Source organism: Pagrus pagrus, assembly GCF_965226575.1.
Source record: "Pagrus pagrus genome assembly, chromosome: 20".
NCBI lineage: Eukaryota > Metazoa > Chordata > Actinopteri > Spariformes > Sparidae > Pagrus > Pagrus pagrus.
Window position 1 is genome coordinate 23,856,227 of NC_140207.1, and position 19,339 is coordinate 23,875,565.

Below are 19,339 nucleotides of genomic sequence, written 5' to 3' on the forward strand. Positions count from 1 at the left end.
ATTCTTTTACTCCTCTTTCAAACCATCTGTCTTCTCTGGACAAGATGTTTACATTGTTGTCCTCAAAGGAATGATTTTTCTCTTTCAGATGTTAGTGGACGGCAGAGTCTTGACTTGAGGAGTTGACCTCCTGTGTTGTGCCATTCGTTTGTGGAGAGGTTGTTTTGTCCCCCCCAATGTACAAATCTGTGCAGTCCTGGCTGCATTGAACAGCCAGTTGCCTACAATACAGCTTTTATAATTACCATGACCTGGATGAAACCCTTCATCAACATTAACTCTGCATTGAGCTGCAGAGTATATACTACACGTGTTCATCAAAACTCAATTCAGTTTGATTGAATTACTTACTGGAGCTTTTAACTCTGCTTGTTTCACTGATTCAGACAGACAGCAGGCCTCTCATTCTTATTCTACATTCTCCAACATTCATCCATTTAGTTTGCTTTCTAGCTGCTAGCCACAGTTTAAGTGGTGATTAGAGGGAGGAAAACAGGCAGAGAGCATCACTGAAGAGAGATTACCTTGGTGATGAAAAACAACTGAGAGGAAAAACCTCCTTTCTCCTCCACTTTCTTTTTCCTCGCCCTCAATTTCTGTTTCTGTATTCAGCAACAGATATCAAGCGGCAACATGTTCAGATAAATTAGTGATAAAGAGAAAGAAAGAGAAGCTTTGTGCACAGTCTCTTCTGTATAAATATACAGTACATTTTGATAATTATAAAGTTTTCTTCTTTTTTTTTGGCTATCAATTATGGCGCTGCCATCTGCACCATTGGGATAATTTTTTTGTGGAGCGTTTGCACATCATTTGTAGTTATGGTGCCAGCTCACAGCAAACTGAGGAAACATAGATAGCAATAAATAGGCCATGCCCACATGCACCAATCAGTATGGCACTTCAGATTTGCTCCTAGAACACTCGCCCCCAGAGTATTGCCATCAAATCTGGTGAAATTCATATTTTTTTAGCATTTTTGGTGCCCCCTATGGATCAGACTCAAAATGCCTTGGTAAACCTATTCCCAAACATGGACTATAAAAAAGGCCTTTCCAAAAACCTAAAGCCTAATTCACCTGGTAAGACCTATCTTTTATTCATCTGTTCCCTATTTATTTATTTTATTTTCACATCTTTCCTCCACCTGGACCTTTTCCATGATGCTGCATTTCTTATCCTATTAGAGTTTGAGGATGTTGATGTCTTCTGAGAAAAAAACATCAACTCTCTGAACAGACAAAAATTCTTCTGGTGAAAAACATGACACTGTCTCTGCTGTGTAAGCATCTGACAAGCCATAATGCTGACACTTTACAGTTTCAGCCTACTGGTATCAACATTTTCCCAGTCTCAGAATTGCATCAGGCCTGCCTGTGTTGCCTCACTCCTCTCACTGAATCGATAATTCATTTAGAGGCATGTTTTCTGTGATTCGAGGCCTGCAAAAACAAGTACAGTGCAAGGATTTGCATCTTAAAGCAGTGTTTATTCATTTTTTATTTATTTATTATTTTATTTTATTTTATTATACTATTTTCATCCCACAAGGGGAAACTATTTTTGTTATTTTATCACTCACATTACACACACATGCACACCCACGCACAGTGTATAGAGGAGAATGAGTGAAAGGGCTGCCACATGCAACGGCGCCCAACGAGCAGTGTTAGGGGTCGGTGCCTTGCTCAAGGGCACCTCGGCAATGCCCACTGATTCAAAATCAGGACATTAAAGAAATAACTAATGAATAAAAAGTTACTGTGGAGACCAGATAAACCTAGAGCCTGTCCTTTTTTACATAAAGGTATAAAAACATGAATAACCCAGAGCTGAAGTTCATCTTTCTGTGTAGAGTGAGGTAAAGTCTCTTCATAAACCCACAAAGGACCAATGACTAAAACCATAAATAAGGCAAAGGGGAACACTTTCCAAGCAAACCACAAGTAATGATGACTCATCTGTGACACACACACACACACACACACACACACACACACACACTCACTCACCTTATTATTACTTCAGCTCTATTAATGCAGGTTTCCTGCTGCTCTCCATAGACTGATCAATCACCGTTGGCCTCTGTTCTAAATATTTAGCTCCCAGCCTGCCATTTGCAACCAAACTTTTTAAAGTTTTGTTTACGAAGCAGAAAATGTGATGGCAGCACTACAATTCACCTGTGTCTGTTGCTTCTAGGCTTGTTATAGTGGAGGAAATGTCAAAGCACAATAGAGAGGCTCTGTGCCCTGCAATAAAACCCTGTATGAGTATTTCTGTGCAGCTGGAGACAGAAACCTTCTACAGTAGTTCTTTCCTCTGTTCTGTCTTCTACAGCATTTAAAGCTGCAATAGTTCATATTTTTGTAAAAAAAAACAACAAAAAAAACAATTGTTCAAATGATGATACATAATGTGAAAGAAGTCGTTCATAGTGATGAGCCAACAGAGAATTATCACCAGCTCCTCAGTTCTCCTCAGTACTGCAGTGTTTCGGCCTCTTTCAGCTCATTGTTTTGGTGCTACAGCTCACAGGTTTACTGTTTTGAGCTCTCTTTAACCAGCAGCTGCTCCCTGTCCACTACTACATGGTGAATATACTACATTTTTCTGTTTATCTTTATTTAAAAGAGACTGAATATTAGACTTGCATTCATCAGGTGGACACAAAGACAATTTCAAATTTCATAATGAATGCTTTTGTCGCTCTGTCTGTGTGATGTGTAAATAGCCAGCTGTTAATAACATCTTAATGATAGAATAAGTAAGATGAAAGAAATACATTACATGGACATTCAATAAGGTTAATGTGTGTTTGTCAATTTCGTCCACTTTACTGGAGGCACACTGAAGGGACACTCATCAACCCCTCATTGTTTAAGTGTTCTGTATAATGATGCAGATTCTAGTTCAACATAACATGCTTGTTTGTCTGACTGTGTAGGATTTGGACAAAAAACACTGTGTTCTTATTTCTTGCTATTAATCTGGCAAAGACCTGAGAATTTGCATTCACCCTCAGTTAAATTGGAGAGGCTGTTTTCAGCCCTAAAGGGGCAAAGCACCCACATGGGCTGCTCTCATCTCTACACTGTGAAGTGTGAATCGTCCTGTATGTGAATTTATCACTGTAATATTTTTCTTGCCCAAAGAGGAACTTTATTCTACAAATGAAAAAGAAGGTAGATTAATTCTGGTCCCTTCACATGTTTTTCAGCGAGAAATTGTGAGCACTCAGTCTGTAGACTTGTTTTGATATACACATTTTTCTTCCAGTCTTATATGGAAATGCAAAGTGCAAAGTAAAAACAGTGATTTGCTTTAGATTGTGTAAAATTGAGCCTGAAAACTGTGCCTCACGTCGTTCAATTTATAAAGCCATTTTCACATTTCTTGTGATGTGGGGAGATGTGAACATGGGAGCTTTGAAGCAATACTGACATTGGATGCCAGAGCTTGATTATAGCAATGATTTTGCAAGTACTTTCATATAAATTGCCTAAAAACACCAAAAGGTATGTTTCCCTAAAGTCTAAAGTTCACAGTAAGTCAACAAAATATAAAGCCTGAGTGGAAAACAGATTATTTACCATCAGAATCAGAATTCCTTTATTTGTCCCACAAATGGGGAAATTTCTTTGTCACAGCAGCCAACGGACAGTAATCACAATAAACAATAATAAAAAGTAAAAAATAAACAATATAATAAGATAAGAAATAGAATTTACTCGTTTATACATAATATTTACAATATGAACACTGCAGTAATATTTACAATATGAACAGTGTAATAAAGAAAGCCTCCGCCATGTGCTCAATAGCAAAGCAGTAACAGAACTAATGGTGCGTGTGCACAGGACCCATCGTTTCCATGCTTTCCATTCATCGCCTTTGTACACAGCCATGCAATGCATTCTGGTAGTGCTGCGTTTCTAGAGATGTGTCGGCGTGTTTCTCGCTCTTTTTTGTCTAAATTTGAAGTCTGGGCTACGTTCTGCAAATCAGGGGCGTACAGCATGAAGAGCTATAAAAACTAACCGATGTAAAGTTAAACTGAAGACAGATTCAGCAACTGCAGGGCTTATTTCTCACCTACAGTGTCTTCTCAAACACATTTCAGTGAACTATTCTTATAATGCAAGACAAAAATTTCCCAAAGCAGACAGCCCATGAGTGGCGTTCATCCAATCAGGTGCAGCCAGTAATTGTACAGGTTGTAGCCTGTGCAAAGCTCTGTGGACACATACTATCAGAGTCCACAGTCGTACCAGCTCTGTGAGGCTGAACCTTGTATTGTATTACAGATATGAACACAGCAGTTGCTTCAAAATTTGCCCAGTGGCCACTTTTGGTTTTGAGGGGAAAAATTCCCCTTGGGCTCAAAAAGGATTTTCTCATAGAACACCATTACCACAGAGAGGCTGAAGCACATGTTTGTATACTGTGAGGTTTTGTGGAGACAGAGCACTGTGGTTTGTGGTTGTGACAGACTGACACTGGAATGTCTTGATATTTATATAATATTGATATAACATATCCCTGAGATTCATTTACAAGGATGTCGCTTGGAATTTACACTACAGGACCAGTGAGCTTGCCGAGACCCAGTACACTCAACATGTAGATGTAACTGGGGCTGTAAATCGTCCTGGTGTGGGGATGAAAAATGACCCAGAATCTCCCTCTGGCCAGTAATAAAATCACTGACAACAGCAGGGTATGTTAAAATCTAACTTAAAGAAAATGAAATGAATCCAGTCTGGATGGGTACACTCACACATTCACACTCTTTTGTACTTCGACAATGCACCTGGCAAATAAATCTGCAGTCATGCTTTGTCAGCGTTTGTTTCAGAAAGGAGATGGTGATGTCACAGTCTTTTTCTTTTTCCTGTTCTAGGCAATAATCACCGTATTTTTGTCTCCTATGGATCGTGTCATGCACCCACATCCTCAGCACTGATGTTCTGATGTCAAATATGAATCAAACAGATAGTAAAGGGATTGATTGATTGTTGATCATATAGTGGCGATTGTCAAGATGTTGTTGTCATAGCGACAAGGCACACGTGCAACGTTTTTTCTCTCAATGCACAAACACTTCATCCCAGTGCTCCTGAGTGCACCGCCAGCACTTTTCTGCCCCCCAAAAACTGCTATGTGGACACGGGGCCTTAGGCTCTTCTTTGGCACGGCACTACCCTGAGCTAAATGCTAACGTGCTTACAGTGACAGCTGTCACTATACAAGTAGCATGACCAAGTGTGCATGCCATCTTGGGCTCATGACTCCTCATGGTGTAAACTTCTGTTAACTTAATTTACATGGATAGAAAAGAATTTGATGAACCGTCTGTCAAACATTGTAACTCCAAAACTCTTCTGCTTTCTGTCAGTTCAGCCTTTTGCCACTTTATGACTATTTTACATTGGGATGATGGTACACATGGACAAGTCGCAGTCAGTGTGTGATAAAGAGACTCTATGCACTTTTGTATACATTGTTTCATTTCAGTTTGTGTCAATGCAGTGAATAAATACATAATTCCCGCATTTTGTCATTTTAGGGGAATTGTGTTTTTTTTTAGTGAGACAGATATCATGATGTATAGTTAGATGATTGTTTTGCAATGTATCGAGTATTGCAGAATCGATGTGTCATGATACCATCGTTATCGTGGGCAATGTATCGTCAAACATATCATATCGTATCATGAGTTACTCTGTCATTCCCACCCATAGCTCCAACACCCCCCGTCTAATCATAAACTACAAACTACATTTCTAGTTTTTACTGCAGTTCTGTGAGTGTTTTGTCCAAGTGGTGCATGTAAATGTGTACATATATATATATATATATATATATATATACGTGTGTGTGTGTGTGTGTGTATATATTGTGAGGTTTATCATATTTGTTGTATTTTTGCTGTTGTTGACCTGAATGCCTCACTGTGTGCCTTTTTGTTGCAGATGTCGTTCTTATGAGGACTGCTGTGGGACCCGCTGCTGTGTGAGAGCCCTGTCCATCCAGAGACTATGGTACTTCTGGTGAGTTACAGTTCAGGCTGTTCTCTCTTACAGGAGGAACACCTGTTTGTTCTGTGACTGCTTCTGTCTTCTGTCTGTTTATTTGTCAGGCTCTGTGATCAATGCTGAGGTGACAGCGTGAGGGTTCCAGGGTTGGACTTTGACATCTCATGGTTTTAGACGGAAACTTCATGATGCTATTGAACATATCATTTTTCAGAAAAGAAATACTGAGTCAAGGAAGTTTCTCCTCAGGTTCCTGTTTTGCTCATAAACAACACTTAGTTAACCCTGTATTATGTGTTCCTTAGCTTTACTTTTTAACACTTCACTATGAGGTTTTGCATTAATTGAACAGCTATGGCATATTCAGATTGACTGAAGTTTCTCTGCAGTCAGAAGAGAGGAAAGACGGACAGTGTGAACTTGTGAACCTTTCAGGTCTATAGATGTATAAAAGTGGATTAATGTGGCTGTTGTTCAGTGCTGCTTACAATACAAAATATCTAAAGATGCACCAGAAATGAGAAACTTCACACTAACAAAAATCTGCTTACCGTCAGTATCTCCCCACAGGGGACATATTACTGAACTGCATGTTTCTGTGGGATGAGCATGAGTCATGGTGGTACCTCTGTGTCTGCCTGCTGTGTTGCAGATAATATCTAAAAAGCATTTAATTTATCATCAGATGCTAAATCTTCCTCCATCCTCCTTCCTCACTGGAGCCTTTCTGCCCCTGCTGGACCTGCATGGCAGTGTTGATGATGTGGGGTTAGTGAAAGGTCTGAGATGTCTGTTGTTTTTCTCTCAGGGTGCTGCTGATGATGGGGTTACTGTTCTGCTGCGGTGCTGGCTTCTTCATCCGCAGGAGGATGTATCCGTCCCCTCTGAGAGACGAGCCAGCCTTCAACGTCTCTTTCACCAGGCACCCTGTCACCACACCAGGTACAGTAGACAACTACACAAAAGACAGATGGCAAACTCACTGCCTGAATGCCGAAAAACAGGGTCAAATATTACAGCTACAGCTGCTTACAGATGTGTTTTTCACTCTTCTAATGTCCATCTGGAACAGTTTGAATTAACACAGCTGTCTAAACCAGCGATGTAACACCTCAGTGTGTTTCCATCCACCTGTTTCTCTAAATATTTTTAATTTGTACATTTAAAAAAGCATGTGTGGAAAGGCTACCATTCATACCGTCCCATTAGTGAGAGTGACAAATCTCAGTCAAGTATATTTATCAAGTACCAATTCACAACAAAAGTAATCTCATGACACTTTTCCTATAAAGCAGGTCTAGACCATAACAGACTGAACATTGCCCCATGAGCAGACCACTGACTGTATAAGATAGTGGAGAGAGCCACTGTGATGTCACCCACAGGTTTCTGAAGAGCCAGAATGGAGCTCACAGTGGGTGGTACCGGCTGTCGCCATCTTGGCAGTATCAGACTCCACCTAATTCCCAGCTAAACCAAAATGTGCAAAGAGGTGGAGTATGGGTGGAGCTGAAGCAAGCCTAGTTAGTTAAATAAATGTTTTGTCTCTGAACAAAGTTAGCACTCACCAGATACTGGTCTTCCTGTTACCCGGCAGCGTCTTTATTTTCCCCATCTCTTCTCTATAAAGTCAAGATATTTCCCTCCATTCAGCCATCAAATAAAAAAGAATCACAGTACATTATTGTGGATTTCAGAATCTCTGCACAGGTTGAGAAGTTGAAGATAAATCCACTTTTCAATCACAAAAGTTTAAAAAAAAACAAACTCTGTTCTCTCCGGGTGTTCATTCCTCCAGAAGTTCCAGGCTCTGCCCATGGCTGTCTCCTCCAGAACTTACCAGCTTCAGCAGCTGTCTGCCGGTTAGCGCTAACAGGGTCTCAACCACACAGCAAGCCATAATATTCGTCTGATATTTTTTAAGACTTAGAACACCACCAAACATGGCCAAGGGCTGAAGATCCGTAAGGTGAGGTGAAGCCTGGCAGACTGCTCATGACTAGCTGTCACTCAGAACTGCCATGCCCTTAATTATGCATCATTTTATATTTGAAGAATAAACCCCCCGTACAGTTGTCATGAGCAGGGAAATTATAGAAATAGAAACCGCAAAACCATTTTCTGTACCAGGCTGTAAACATGTTCGTTTCTCATAGGCTCTTGTGGGGATTGGATCATGTTTCGAGCTTCAGGTGGCCTTTTGAGGAACTGCTGCAGTGTTTGGTACTCCATTGTCGGCTCCTCTTTTCAGCCATGGATGTTGCCACTTGGAGCAGACTCAGACTCAAGGTGGACGGCCATCTGCCTTGACTTGTTGGGTTGTCAGAAAAAGAGACACAGAGATAATAGAATAATAATAGAAATATGACTTATAAAATAATAATAGTTGCAGTGGGCATCAAGCAGGACCACAGCAGTAGACACAACCACGATCCACCATCAGGATTCAGGCAGGATCCCTGTAAGATGAGAAAGCACAGAGACTCTGCGGAAGAAGACAAGTTAGTGACAAGCATTAATGGGTAATATATATATATATATATATATATATATATATAATACAGCGAGGAGGAGAGTGTAGCTCAGTGCATCATGGGAAGTCCCTTGGAAGTCTAAGCCTATGGCAGCATAGCTAAGAGCCTAACTGTAGGCTTTATGAAAAAGGAAAGTTTTAAGTCTACTCTTAAACCTTTCAAATCCTGCATTGATTTTAAGAATCTACTCCTGACTTTCAAGATCCTTCACAACCTGGCACCATAGTATCTCTCTCCGATCCTCTTCTGCCATCCAGCCCTTTGCCCCATCTGCCAGCGTAACTACTATGGGGTCAAGAGCTTCCAACCAATCTGCCCCCCACCTTTGGAACTCTCTCCCACCAGACATTTGCACTTCTGACACTGTCTCCACCTGAAAACGCACTTATTCCGAGTGGCATACTTTGTCTCACACTAACTATGTAATCACATTCTTGTCTATTTACTGTACTATTGCACTACGTAGCCACATTCATATTTATTTATCTTTGCAAAATTGCACTAACTTCTACATCAATGTTACCTGCATTATATTGTTTGATGTATTGTTGTTGTGTTGTGTGTGTCTTGTACGGTGTCCTTGAGTGCTTTGAAAGGCGCCTTTATATAAAATGCATAATTATTATTATTATTATTATTATTATTATTAAACGTAGAGAAGGTTTCTACCTCCCAAACTGACACTGGAAGATGGTTCCACAGGAGAGGAGCTTGATGGCTGTATGCTCTGCCTTCCATTCTACTTTTGGAGACTCTAGGAACCACAAGTAACCCTGCATCCTGAGAGCGCAGCGTTGAAGTCGGGTCATAGCGTACTATGAGCTCTTTTGGATATGTTGATGCCTGGCCATGAAGGGCTTTGTATGAGGGGAGGAGGATTTAAAGTAAATTTACAGGAGAATCTTTAAAATCTTGTTGGGGCGGCCCAATAATAAGGAAATAATGAAGGAAATGTTAACTGATAACTGCAGTACAAGCACAGGCATGCACTTCACACTGGAGATGAGAATAATAGAATCCAGAATGAGTCAAGATAAGTTATCTGGAAAACCAATGGATGAATTTAAGAAAATGTGCTGTGAGAATTTCTGGTCCTGGGCTAATTAACACTGTTCATTACCACCAGCACTGTGGCCGTAAAGGATTCTTCATTTAAAACTTGAAGTTAGGGAAAGTAGGGCAGCTGATATAACACTCTTAGTCTTACATTAATGGATTTTTACTATGCGTCAGTCAGCCAAGCAGAAAATTGAATTGGGCGCTCCAATAATGACCACCATGTAAATCTCAATTCTAGGTGACTCACCAGAGGAAGTCATAAATATGTGAACACCAAAATAAGTGTCACATACTGCCTGTTCATTTCTGACATTTTGCTGTGAGAATATGACAGAATTTCATAATAGTTGAAGCTTTTGGATGATGAACATTTTACCCCAGAATAGATAAACCAGGAATCTCAGTGATGTTACTGTGGTGGCTGAGACGCAGAGAGAATAGTTCGATGGAATCGATGAATGGTTTTGGTTCGCTGTTTTACCTCATGATCCATTTAGCTGTCATTCTGGACTTGTGTGCTGCAGAGCAAGCAGTTAGTGATAGTGTTACCAAACACATTGTTGGGAGAATCACGTCAAACATTACATTAGTTTCATATTATTTATGGTGTCATTTACAAATAATTTCACGATCATGGAAATTAAAAATGCACATACTGAACATGATGTAGTCGACAAAAACCAATGGATTGGACATTTCACATAATGCAAAACTCTGAGGATGTTGTCTTCCCTGAAAACACGAGTCCATGCAAGAAAACCAACAAATTTCATTGAAGTCAACTAAGTCCACCAAGATGTGTGGTCAAAGATCCATCTAGAAATCTAACTCGCTAACCCTGACCATGTCACACACACTGGTTCTTTTGTTTCACTTCTTACAGAGTAGGAATCTGAAGTTAAGTCTGCTGTTTACTCACATTTGTAAAGGCAAAATTAACACTTGTCAAAACACTTGAGGTTCCTGGTTACTGCAGGCTAGGAATGCACCATGATTAAATAAAATATATAAATGTTAATTATTAATTATTATTCCGATCATGAAATTACAGCCGATAAATCCCCCCCTTCAGTAGGTGGCGTTATGCCGCTTAAAAGTTAGTTTAGAATGTAGGATGCACAGTAAGCTGGTGGTTCCAGTTGTCGTTTTGTTGTCATTTTTTAAAGTTTCAGAGGAAGACAACATGTTGTTCCACAGAGAGGAAACAAATCTTGTAAGTCATTTAAAAAGTCGTCATCAGCACAAAAGTGTATTAAAGGAATACGAAGCAGCAGCAGCTTTCCACACTAAAAAAGACAAGCGCTCAACGCCTACACTCGTACTTATTCATGCCATTTAAAAACTGCAGGAAGTTTTCTAAAGATAACCTAAAGGACAAAGCAATTACCAACAGGATTTTGCCGGCTAATGGCCCATTTGGACCCCAAGTTTTCTCGCCTGAGCCGCTGCTAGTTTGCACTTATGCTTAGAGCTTTGGAATATTAAAACATTCATCTTGACCCTCAGGTACACACAACAACTACACGCTCGGAACCTTTTAAAATACAAAAATGTAAACAAAAAATTATCTTTTCTTATCGATTGTCAGTGTCAGTTGGAAAAAAAAATCCATATTGTGGATCTCAACTGCAGGTGTTTCCAAATCAAGCAGGACTAAGATGTTAGGATTATAACTTGAACTAACCAGGCAGCAGTGTTGGATCAGGTGTCTTTATGTCTCAGTGCGGGCGACAGCTGTGGTCTGTACACCTATCCATCTTCACAATTCTCATGAAGGCAATTTCTCAGGAGCACCTTCGGGGTATTTTTATTTTAATTTGGCACAAATGTCCAATTGGACTTAACTGATTAGATGGTGGTGGTCAAAGGTCAAAGGTCACTGGGAATACACTAACACCATGGAATTACATCTGGCACAAATGTCCACTTGGACTCGAGCACACAACACTTTTTTGTCCGTAAAAAAAACCTGTAGGGTAAAATATTAAATCCAAAATGTCAAAGGTGAGCATCACTGTGACATCATAATGTTCTGCAAAAACACTTTTCTGGTCATCACCATAACTCAGGAACAGGAGCAGATCCTTTCAGATACTGAATTGGTGACACTAATCTTGGTGTCCACCTTGGCACTGCTGTTTGCAGAGCTCTGCTGTACTGCTGCGTTGAACGTGTGTGAAGCACCCACGTTTTCCAATTTGTAGCTTCTTTGCAGCAACATCCATATTTGAAGCATTGTTTCCTGTTATGGCTAACACTTAGTGTTATAATATTCTAAATGATAACCGTCTCTTCTTCTTTTCAGTTTCCCAGCAGCCAGGGAGCATGCAGGGCTTCGGGGTCAACGGGATGACGGGTGGCGACCCAGGCGTTGCCATGACACATATGATGATGAGCTCCTATCCTCCACCCCCTTCCTACTGCAACCACCCACCTCCGCCCTATGAACAAGTATTTCAAAACAGCGACAAGAAGTAACATCTGCAAAGAGCTAAGGAGATGGAACTTGACAAGGAAAAAAGGGAAAGGAGGCAGCAAGAGGCTGAATTATCAGGAAGTTCAGATGAAGATGAGGAAGAGGAGAGCCTGCCAATTGTTTTCAACTGAACTGTTTGTGTAAGACTTTGAAACCACACAATCTGTTGTCCTGTGGAAAAGACAAAATAACCAGTATCTAGTGCACAGACACACATTCATCCACTCACTCACATACACTGCTTCTTCTGCAGTGCTTCATTCACTCTTGATTTGTGTGGATCCATGTGTACAGTGACCGCGACACCAGCCTGGCTCAACTGAAAACAAGGGAGGATGGACACTCGAGGTTTTGGATTCACCCACTGTCCCCTGTCTACTCCACCCCTCCAATGCAGCTGCAGCTACAACTGTGCACAGTAGAACAGTCCAACAAACTCATCATGTATTAAAATGCTGGATACTGTGTGTCTTAATAGACAATGTTAAACAATTAAGAAATATTTTCATTGTACAGCTGAAAAACATACGATGAAGACATTCTGAAAAGGACTATCTCTGTAAGAATGATTGTTAAAAGCAAATTTGAAGGAAGACACTAGCTTATTTCCTTTCCAGCATTTTACTGCAAGATGGGCTCTTTACTAAATAATGACTTCTTGATACATTTTTTATTGAAGTATGTGTAGTCCAGTTATGTAATGACATAATGAGCCACTCCAGCAGTCTCGGGCTCATTCTCCTGTTAGCAGCAGTGAAGCTTTAGTTCACCATGAGAAGAGTCAGACTCAGAGTGATGCTGAGATGGTATAGTGGCTCATACTCTGCTACTCTAGTTCTAGTGTCATCTGCCGAGTCCAACACATTCTTAAACCTAACCGACTGAATAGGTCGATGTCCAGCAATTTTTCAAAACGACATGCTGTATGTCACGGTTCCCAAAACAACATGACTGTTGCAGCAGAGCAGCGACAGGTGTAGTGTAGTTGTTGTATCCTCACAGGTTAGGTGGGTTGGTTGGTTTAGGAAAGCATCATGGTTTGAGTTAAAGTCACTATGTTACTTTTGTAACATCAGTTACAAACATACCTACGTTACGTAGCTAACTTTTGTATGTGACGTAACTAAATCTAATTTGTAAGCTAAAAGAACTCACTCCTGACTTCAGGTTTCACTCTGGACACTGACAGCGGTCTCCTGATTGGGCGTCCTCTGCTTGTTTAACCCGACCGTCCATCACCGACTTCCTCCCTATGCAGACTTTGTCGGTCTTTGTAGCTCTTTATCCTCCTTTGCTGATGTATTTACTAACTGGATACGTACATATGGGTGGTAATAAGCTGTTTTCACAGTCGACCTATATGTTCCTTTTCCTGATGTGGACGGGCTGCCGAGTCTTAGTGAGAGGTCACTTTGATGATTGTTATGTTGCTGATGGGACATAAGATGCATTTCATTTGTTTGACCCACTGACACAAACTGCTTCTGCCAAGTGCCACCTAAAGAAAATATGAATTGGTTTTGGAGTTGGAACAGCTTGCCTTGCACACATACTGTAATAAAACATACAGTAACATATAGACACAAAAATAGATGAGTAATAAATAAATATGCCAAGGACTTCAGTGGAATAAAGGAATCTATATTAAATAGAAGATGTTGATAAAGTTTGATCATCAATAACACTATAACTTTATTTCAGCTAAGCCAGTAAAGCTGGTATGGCAAGTGTAGGACAAAGAAAATCTGCATACAACACTAAAAGCCTCAAACGAGCGGCCTACCATCAGCACGCCGCTGCATGAATGTACCTACATGACGTAGCACTGCAGGACCACATGTAGATACATATTTTAAATTGAAATAAATAGCTAAACAGCTGAAGGGACATATTGCCATGAACAAAGCTATGTAGTGATATTTCAATAATAGAATGAGGAAGCAGAGAAGTGGATGTAACTGTGGCTGTGACGTTGATGTTGTCGTGTGCAGGAGCTGTAGCAGCAGATCCCTCATGTGACTCTCCTGCTGAATCATTGAGTGTTTCGTGCATCAAGCTGGCTTCCAGAATGGCTCAGGGCAGCTGTGGGAAACATTACTTTGCATCTTCTCTCTGCACTCTCAATGAAAATCAAGTGAAGAAATCAGTCAGTAGCTTGAGACTGACTGCTTCTGTTTGCTCATCCACATGACCTGACTGGGTTTAACTTCACCTTATTCTCCTTAAGATTCACATGAAGATATACGTTTTTCTTGTTTGTTCTCAACATCTCAAGTGCATTGAAGGGTAAAATACTGAATTATTTCTCATGACGCACGAGGAATAGAGTACAGTAAAGTTGTCATGGAAACAGTTTCTGCTAGGGGGAATCAAACAATCAAACCTTTATTGCAATCCAAAAATGTCTTTCTATTCAGTTATTAAAAATATCTGTGGAAGCAAACTGGAATGAGGAGGAGAAACCTGTTTTATTAACAAATCTGCCAGAAACAAAAGGATTGTCCAGTTCGTTGTGGTAAAAGTACAGTTTACCTCCAAACTTTCTTTCTTGGCACCTTTTTCTTTGCAAATTCTAAGGTGTGTAAGAAAGTGCTTCAAATCTAAAATGCAAACTGATAGTTTGACATTGTGGGAAATATGTGTGTTCACATTCCTATTAAATATGGAGCTGGATCTGGGAGCCAATTAGCTTATTTTAGCTTAATTATCTTTTATAGGAAAAAAGGTTACAAAAATATGCAGCAACACATATAAAGCCTGCTTATTCACTGGTGGGTTAATCTGTTCACAAACAGAAATGTAGAGAGGACAGTTCGTAGTCAGAGGGTGAGTTCTGTGCTGGAAGACACGGGACCAGCACCAAACTCCAGCTAACACCACAGATTGTTCACGTTTCTGATTATGTTTGGATAAAACAAACAAGATATGACACGATAACTGTGAGCATTGTTTTAAACTTTGGACAGAGACAAGGCTGCTCTTCTCTCTGCTTTATGCTAAGCTATGCTAACCATGCCCTGACTCATACAACCCCACATCAAAAGACCACAACCATCACTTTAAGGGCGCTGCTGGGTGTATTTTTAAGGATAAACATGCATTATTAACGGATAAGGACTTGACTTAATCAGGGACCTTGTCAAATATATTATATAGATTTAATTTAGATCTGCTTGTAAAATGTAACTTGGAAAGAATGTACATGGTGGGAAGTCTAAGTCACATTAAAGCTGCAGAGAACCATGAACACGATTTATGCTAACAGGGAAGGCCTAGCTGAAACTGTGAACAGGGAAACAGCTGGCTGGTTCTGTCCAAAGGTAACAAAACCCACCTACCACACCTCTAAAGCTCACTCATTAACTACTCACTGTGTGTTGTACTATTGGTGTTTTCCATTTACCTCGAACGTTGGAGCTGGAATGACGTCATACCTGAGTTGACTGAGTTGAGTTTTCAGGTTAGCCATCGTTGATGATACCAGTTGGTGAAGCATTACTCAGTATTTTGTGAATATAAACTCTGAAGCAACATGTCCACAGATCAGGATCATCCTTAGATGTTACAGTTATGGCTGAAAATGACGACATGTTTTCTGATGTCACATATCTCCACAATGCAAATCATCCGCCAGTTGTCTACCTGGAAGTGACTGTAGTTGTTAGCGTGACGTCACAGTGATTGGGTCTATAGTCCAGCACATAGACCCTTTTCTCACCGTTTTTCATTATTTTTGTACAGAGTAATGAAAAGCGTCCAGCGTGTTAATCAGTGAGCTTTAAAGGTGAAGTAGGTATATTTCCACGCTAGCTCACTTCTCCCAGTTTTATGCTAAGCTAAGCTAAGCTTACGAGCTAATGGCAAGACTGTTTCTAACTATTCCTTTAATCACTAGTATTTACCTTCTGGCCACCAGGGGCAGCACTGAGGACTGTGCTGCTCTCCTGACAGTGAGTGGGGAAGTTGTCCTGCGCCATCTTTGATGATATCTATCAACTTCAATGGAAGATAAGCTTTCTGTGTCGTAAAGAATATTTTTTTACCACTAGATAAACAAAATGTTCTACCAACCAGTGAGTTACTACTTTCAACAAGCAGATTTTACCAGCAGATCTGTAAAATGGTAGTACAGGGGACTGGATGTGTGTGAGATTCCAGTCAGAACTCGGTACTTGTCAGGCTGGAGAAGCCTTTGAAAGCCAGACTGAAGGGCAGGAAAACAACAGGATAAAACATCATAACAGAAAACTGAAATCTAATTGAAATATTAATGAAGTCAACCAGCCAAGAATCAAACAAGCTGTGTCCCGTCACATGGAAGAGCAAACAAGTGTATTTGTTAAATCCTTATCACAACTGAATTTACACATGCTCATGGGCTCTTATGGTTTGTGTTAGTAAAAAGGAGACCTCGGTGACTCATGCATGTACAGAGTGATGTGGTTATTTAGCTGAAGGACTCAATGACTGCTCCAGTGGAGTAACTTGTGCTTTGTTTATCTTTCGACCGTGTGTGCTGCACTAAATATCTACATGTAGATAACATGTTTTCAGAGTTGAGACTGTGGGCCTCCCTGCAGACAGCTGAGCCAAGAGAGCCTGATGTTTCTGTTTGACGCCACCAAATACATGAAGTATGTCTGTCCAAGGGCATTTACAAGTTTCTGACTCCCAACACCACTCTACTAAGTCTTTAACCAAATCACACACATTTAGGCTATTTTATGTGATCCTTTTTGATAAGTAATGTGTTAACTAATGTAAATTATCTTACTTCCATTCACTCATCCTCCCCTGAAACAGTCTGAAGCCTCCCTGGGGAGGCCCACCTCCCTCTTTGAAAACCTCTGAACTTGATGATCTGTGGTAGTTTCAACAAGTAGCCAATCCCCCACAACCCTCCATCCAACAAGCAGCAGCACAATGGCCTCATGCAAGAACATTATTGTCTCTTTCTTGTAAACCTCCCACTTTTTTTTTTATTAGTGAGGTTTGCTTCAGTCACAAGACCCCACACTGATAAACTGCACAGAATATTAACACGTTTCTGGTGGTTTGTATGGAAGAGGGTTAGAAGAATTGTTTGTGTTCTGACTTTTTTCTCAGAATTCTGACATAAATCTGAGTATTCTGAGATAAAACTAAGATTAAAGTCCTTTCTGAGATTGAAGACAGAATTCTGAATTTTTCCTCAGTTTTTAGAGTCAGAATCAGTTCTCAGCTTTTCAGAGTTCTCAGATTTAAGTCAATTCAGAGATTTAAATTGGAATTCTGACTTTTTTTTCTTCAGAATTTTGAGGAAAAAAACAATTATAATAAAATAGTCAGAACTCAAATACATTTTTTCACAGTGGCCCTTATCCTCCTCTGTAGATTTCGATAAACAACACATTTATACTCCAAATTCATTCAGATGAATGTTTGAATTCATAAATCCTCCATGTGGAGGAGGACAGGCGATCTCTATGTGACTCAGACGGCATTTCATTTCAAGAGAAAATACTAAATATGAGAATGGAGAAACTGGTGAATGAACCAGTGCATGCTACACAAATCTGTTTGTTTGTTTGTTTGTTTGTTTGTTTGTTTGTTTGTTTGTTTGTGTGATTCTCAGATGAGGCCGTTGTTCCTCGATGTAGACTGAACACTTTGAGTTATTATAATTACATTAATGGATCACAGCTTCTATCCTTAAAATCACCTGTCTGAACTGACTTGGTTGTTTTTTGGTTGCTTGCATGGCTAAGTAAAGTTTACAAACACAATAAAGAGAAAACATTGCCAATATACAGTAGGTGTAGTAAAATCAATTCCATCCAGTTATAGCACAAATATGCTTTGACTTTACTAAACTACTCTACTTTACTACTTTACGCTCCTCACAGGATGAATATTCTCTCTTACAGGAGGGTTTTCTTCATCGCAACACTAGTAAAACATTTGACCTGATGTGGGTGCTAAATATTGAAGCCCAACAACTTTTCCTTTTTAAAAAATAAGAAATACATTTATAAATATTGTTCTCATTTTTATGACTCATGTACTCATGTATTGTCATTATGACTGAGTATATCAGAATTATGAGATTATTGGTAGATGACTTACTTACTATCTTGAGATACTTTAGAATATTATTATGAGAAACTTAATATCATTGATAAAGAATTACTCAATTATTCATTAAGTCGTCAAATCATAATTTTGAGACAATATACTTTTGACTTAATATCCTTATGACTTATTTATGAGAAAATAAATGACATGATGAATGATGACAGTTGGGTTATAAAAGGATAGTTTAGTCCATGCCCATTTCAACTTTGAAATAGTTTTGTATGAGATTTTGGAGATTTTCACACAGACTCCCGTCCTGGTCCTCCTGCTGTCCAGACACTTGTGGTGATGTTGTGCCTCTGTAGCATTGATGGAAGGCCACTTTAGAGACCCTGCTGACCCCAGTCTGCTTCCTGGCCTCTCACAGGAAACCAGTAGCAGCTTTAAGAAGGAGAGCAGGGCTCTGTGCAGCAACCAAGTGTCATTATGTCTCAGGCTGTTGGATATTGGGAATACACAGCACAATATTAGAGATCATCATGTCAAACTATGCAACAGGTACTGGAATTGCTAAAGCATCTTAAGTGTGTGTCCACTCTGTGCTGCTGTCATCCTCTCCTGTTAACCTCCTCTCCTCCTCATCTGCTCTGGCGCTTTCAACATTAAATATATCATCATACATTGTGAAATATGTAAATAAAGTTCACTTCTGATAAAATGTGATACCATGTCATGAATTTACTGGAAGTTGTTTGTTCACAGTGACATATATAGTGATATATATATATAGATATATATATATATATTCTTGAAGACACTGTTGCACCATTAGTCATTGTGGTGTAGATCTCGTCACGCAGTTCTCGTGAGGTCTTTCTTCGGTCCTTAAGACTGAAGAATTTTGAGATGCTTCACTTGTTCGTCTGAAAGTTTCTTTTTTCTACCTCTGTTCGGTTCTGGTGTGAATTGGTGGCATCATGGCGGTCTAAAGTGTACTTTACAGTGCTTGGACTGCATCTCAAGTCCTTTGCTATGCGGCGGTAACTCCAGCCAGCATCAAAAAGGGCCTTTATTCAAACCCGTTGCTCACTCTTTAGCTCCTTCTTCACATTAGCCAAAGAGCAACATGTGCTTCAAGACTACTTCTAGAGGTTTTGAAGTTATACCAATTGGTGGTC

General features: G+C 39.9%; 1 protein-coding gene across 3 annotated transcripts in view; it reads left to right on the plus strand.

Annotated features, from left to right (window-relative positions):
• Nucleotides 1-18,884, plus strand: part of vopp1b (VOPP1 WW domain binding protein b) — a 43,463-nt gene extending 24,579 nt beyond the window's left edge. The window contains exons 3-6 of one of the 3 annotated variants that reach the window (XR_014621212.1): nt 5,976-6,053; nt 6,847-6,980; nt 11,937-12,247; nt 12,361-18,884. Coding sequence is in view for 1 of the 3 variants with exons in the window: in XM_084340958.1 (XP_084197084.1) it covers nt 5,976-6,053; nt 6,847-6,980; nt 11,937-12,109 (385 nt within the window). In the remaining 2 variants the exon portion in view is untranslated. Of the gene's footprint in view, nt 1-5,975; nt 6,054-6,846; nt 6,981-11,936 lie in introns of all 3 variants that reach the window. The other 2 variants (XR_014621213.1, XM_084340958.1) reach the window with 2 other exon arrangements.
• Nucleotides 18,885-19,339: the final 455 nt, after the last annotated feature.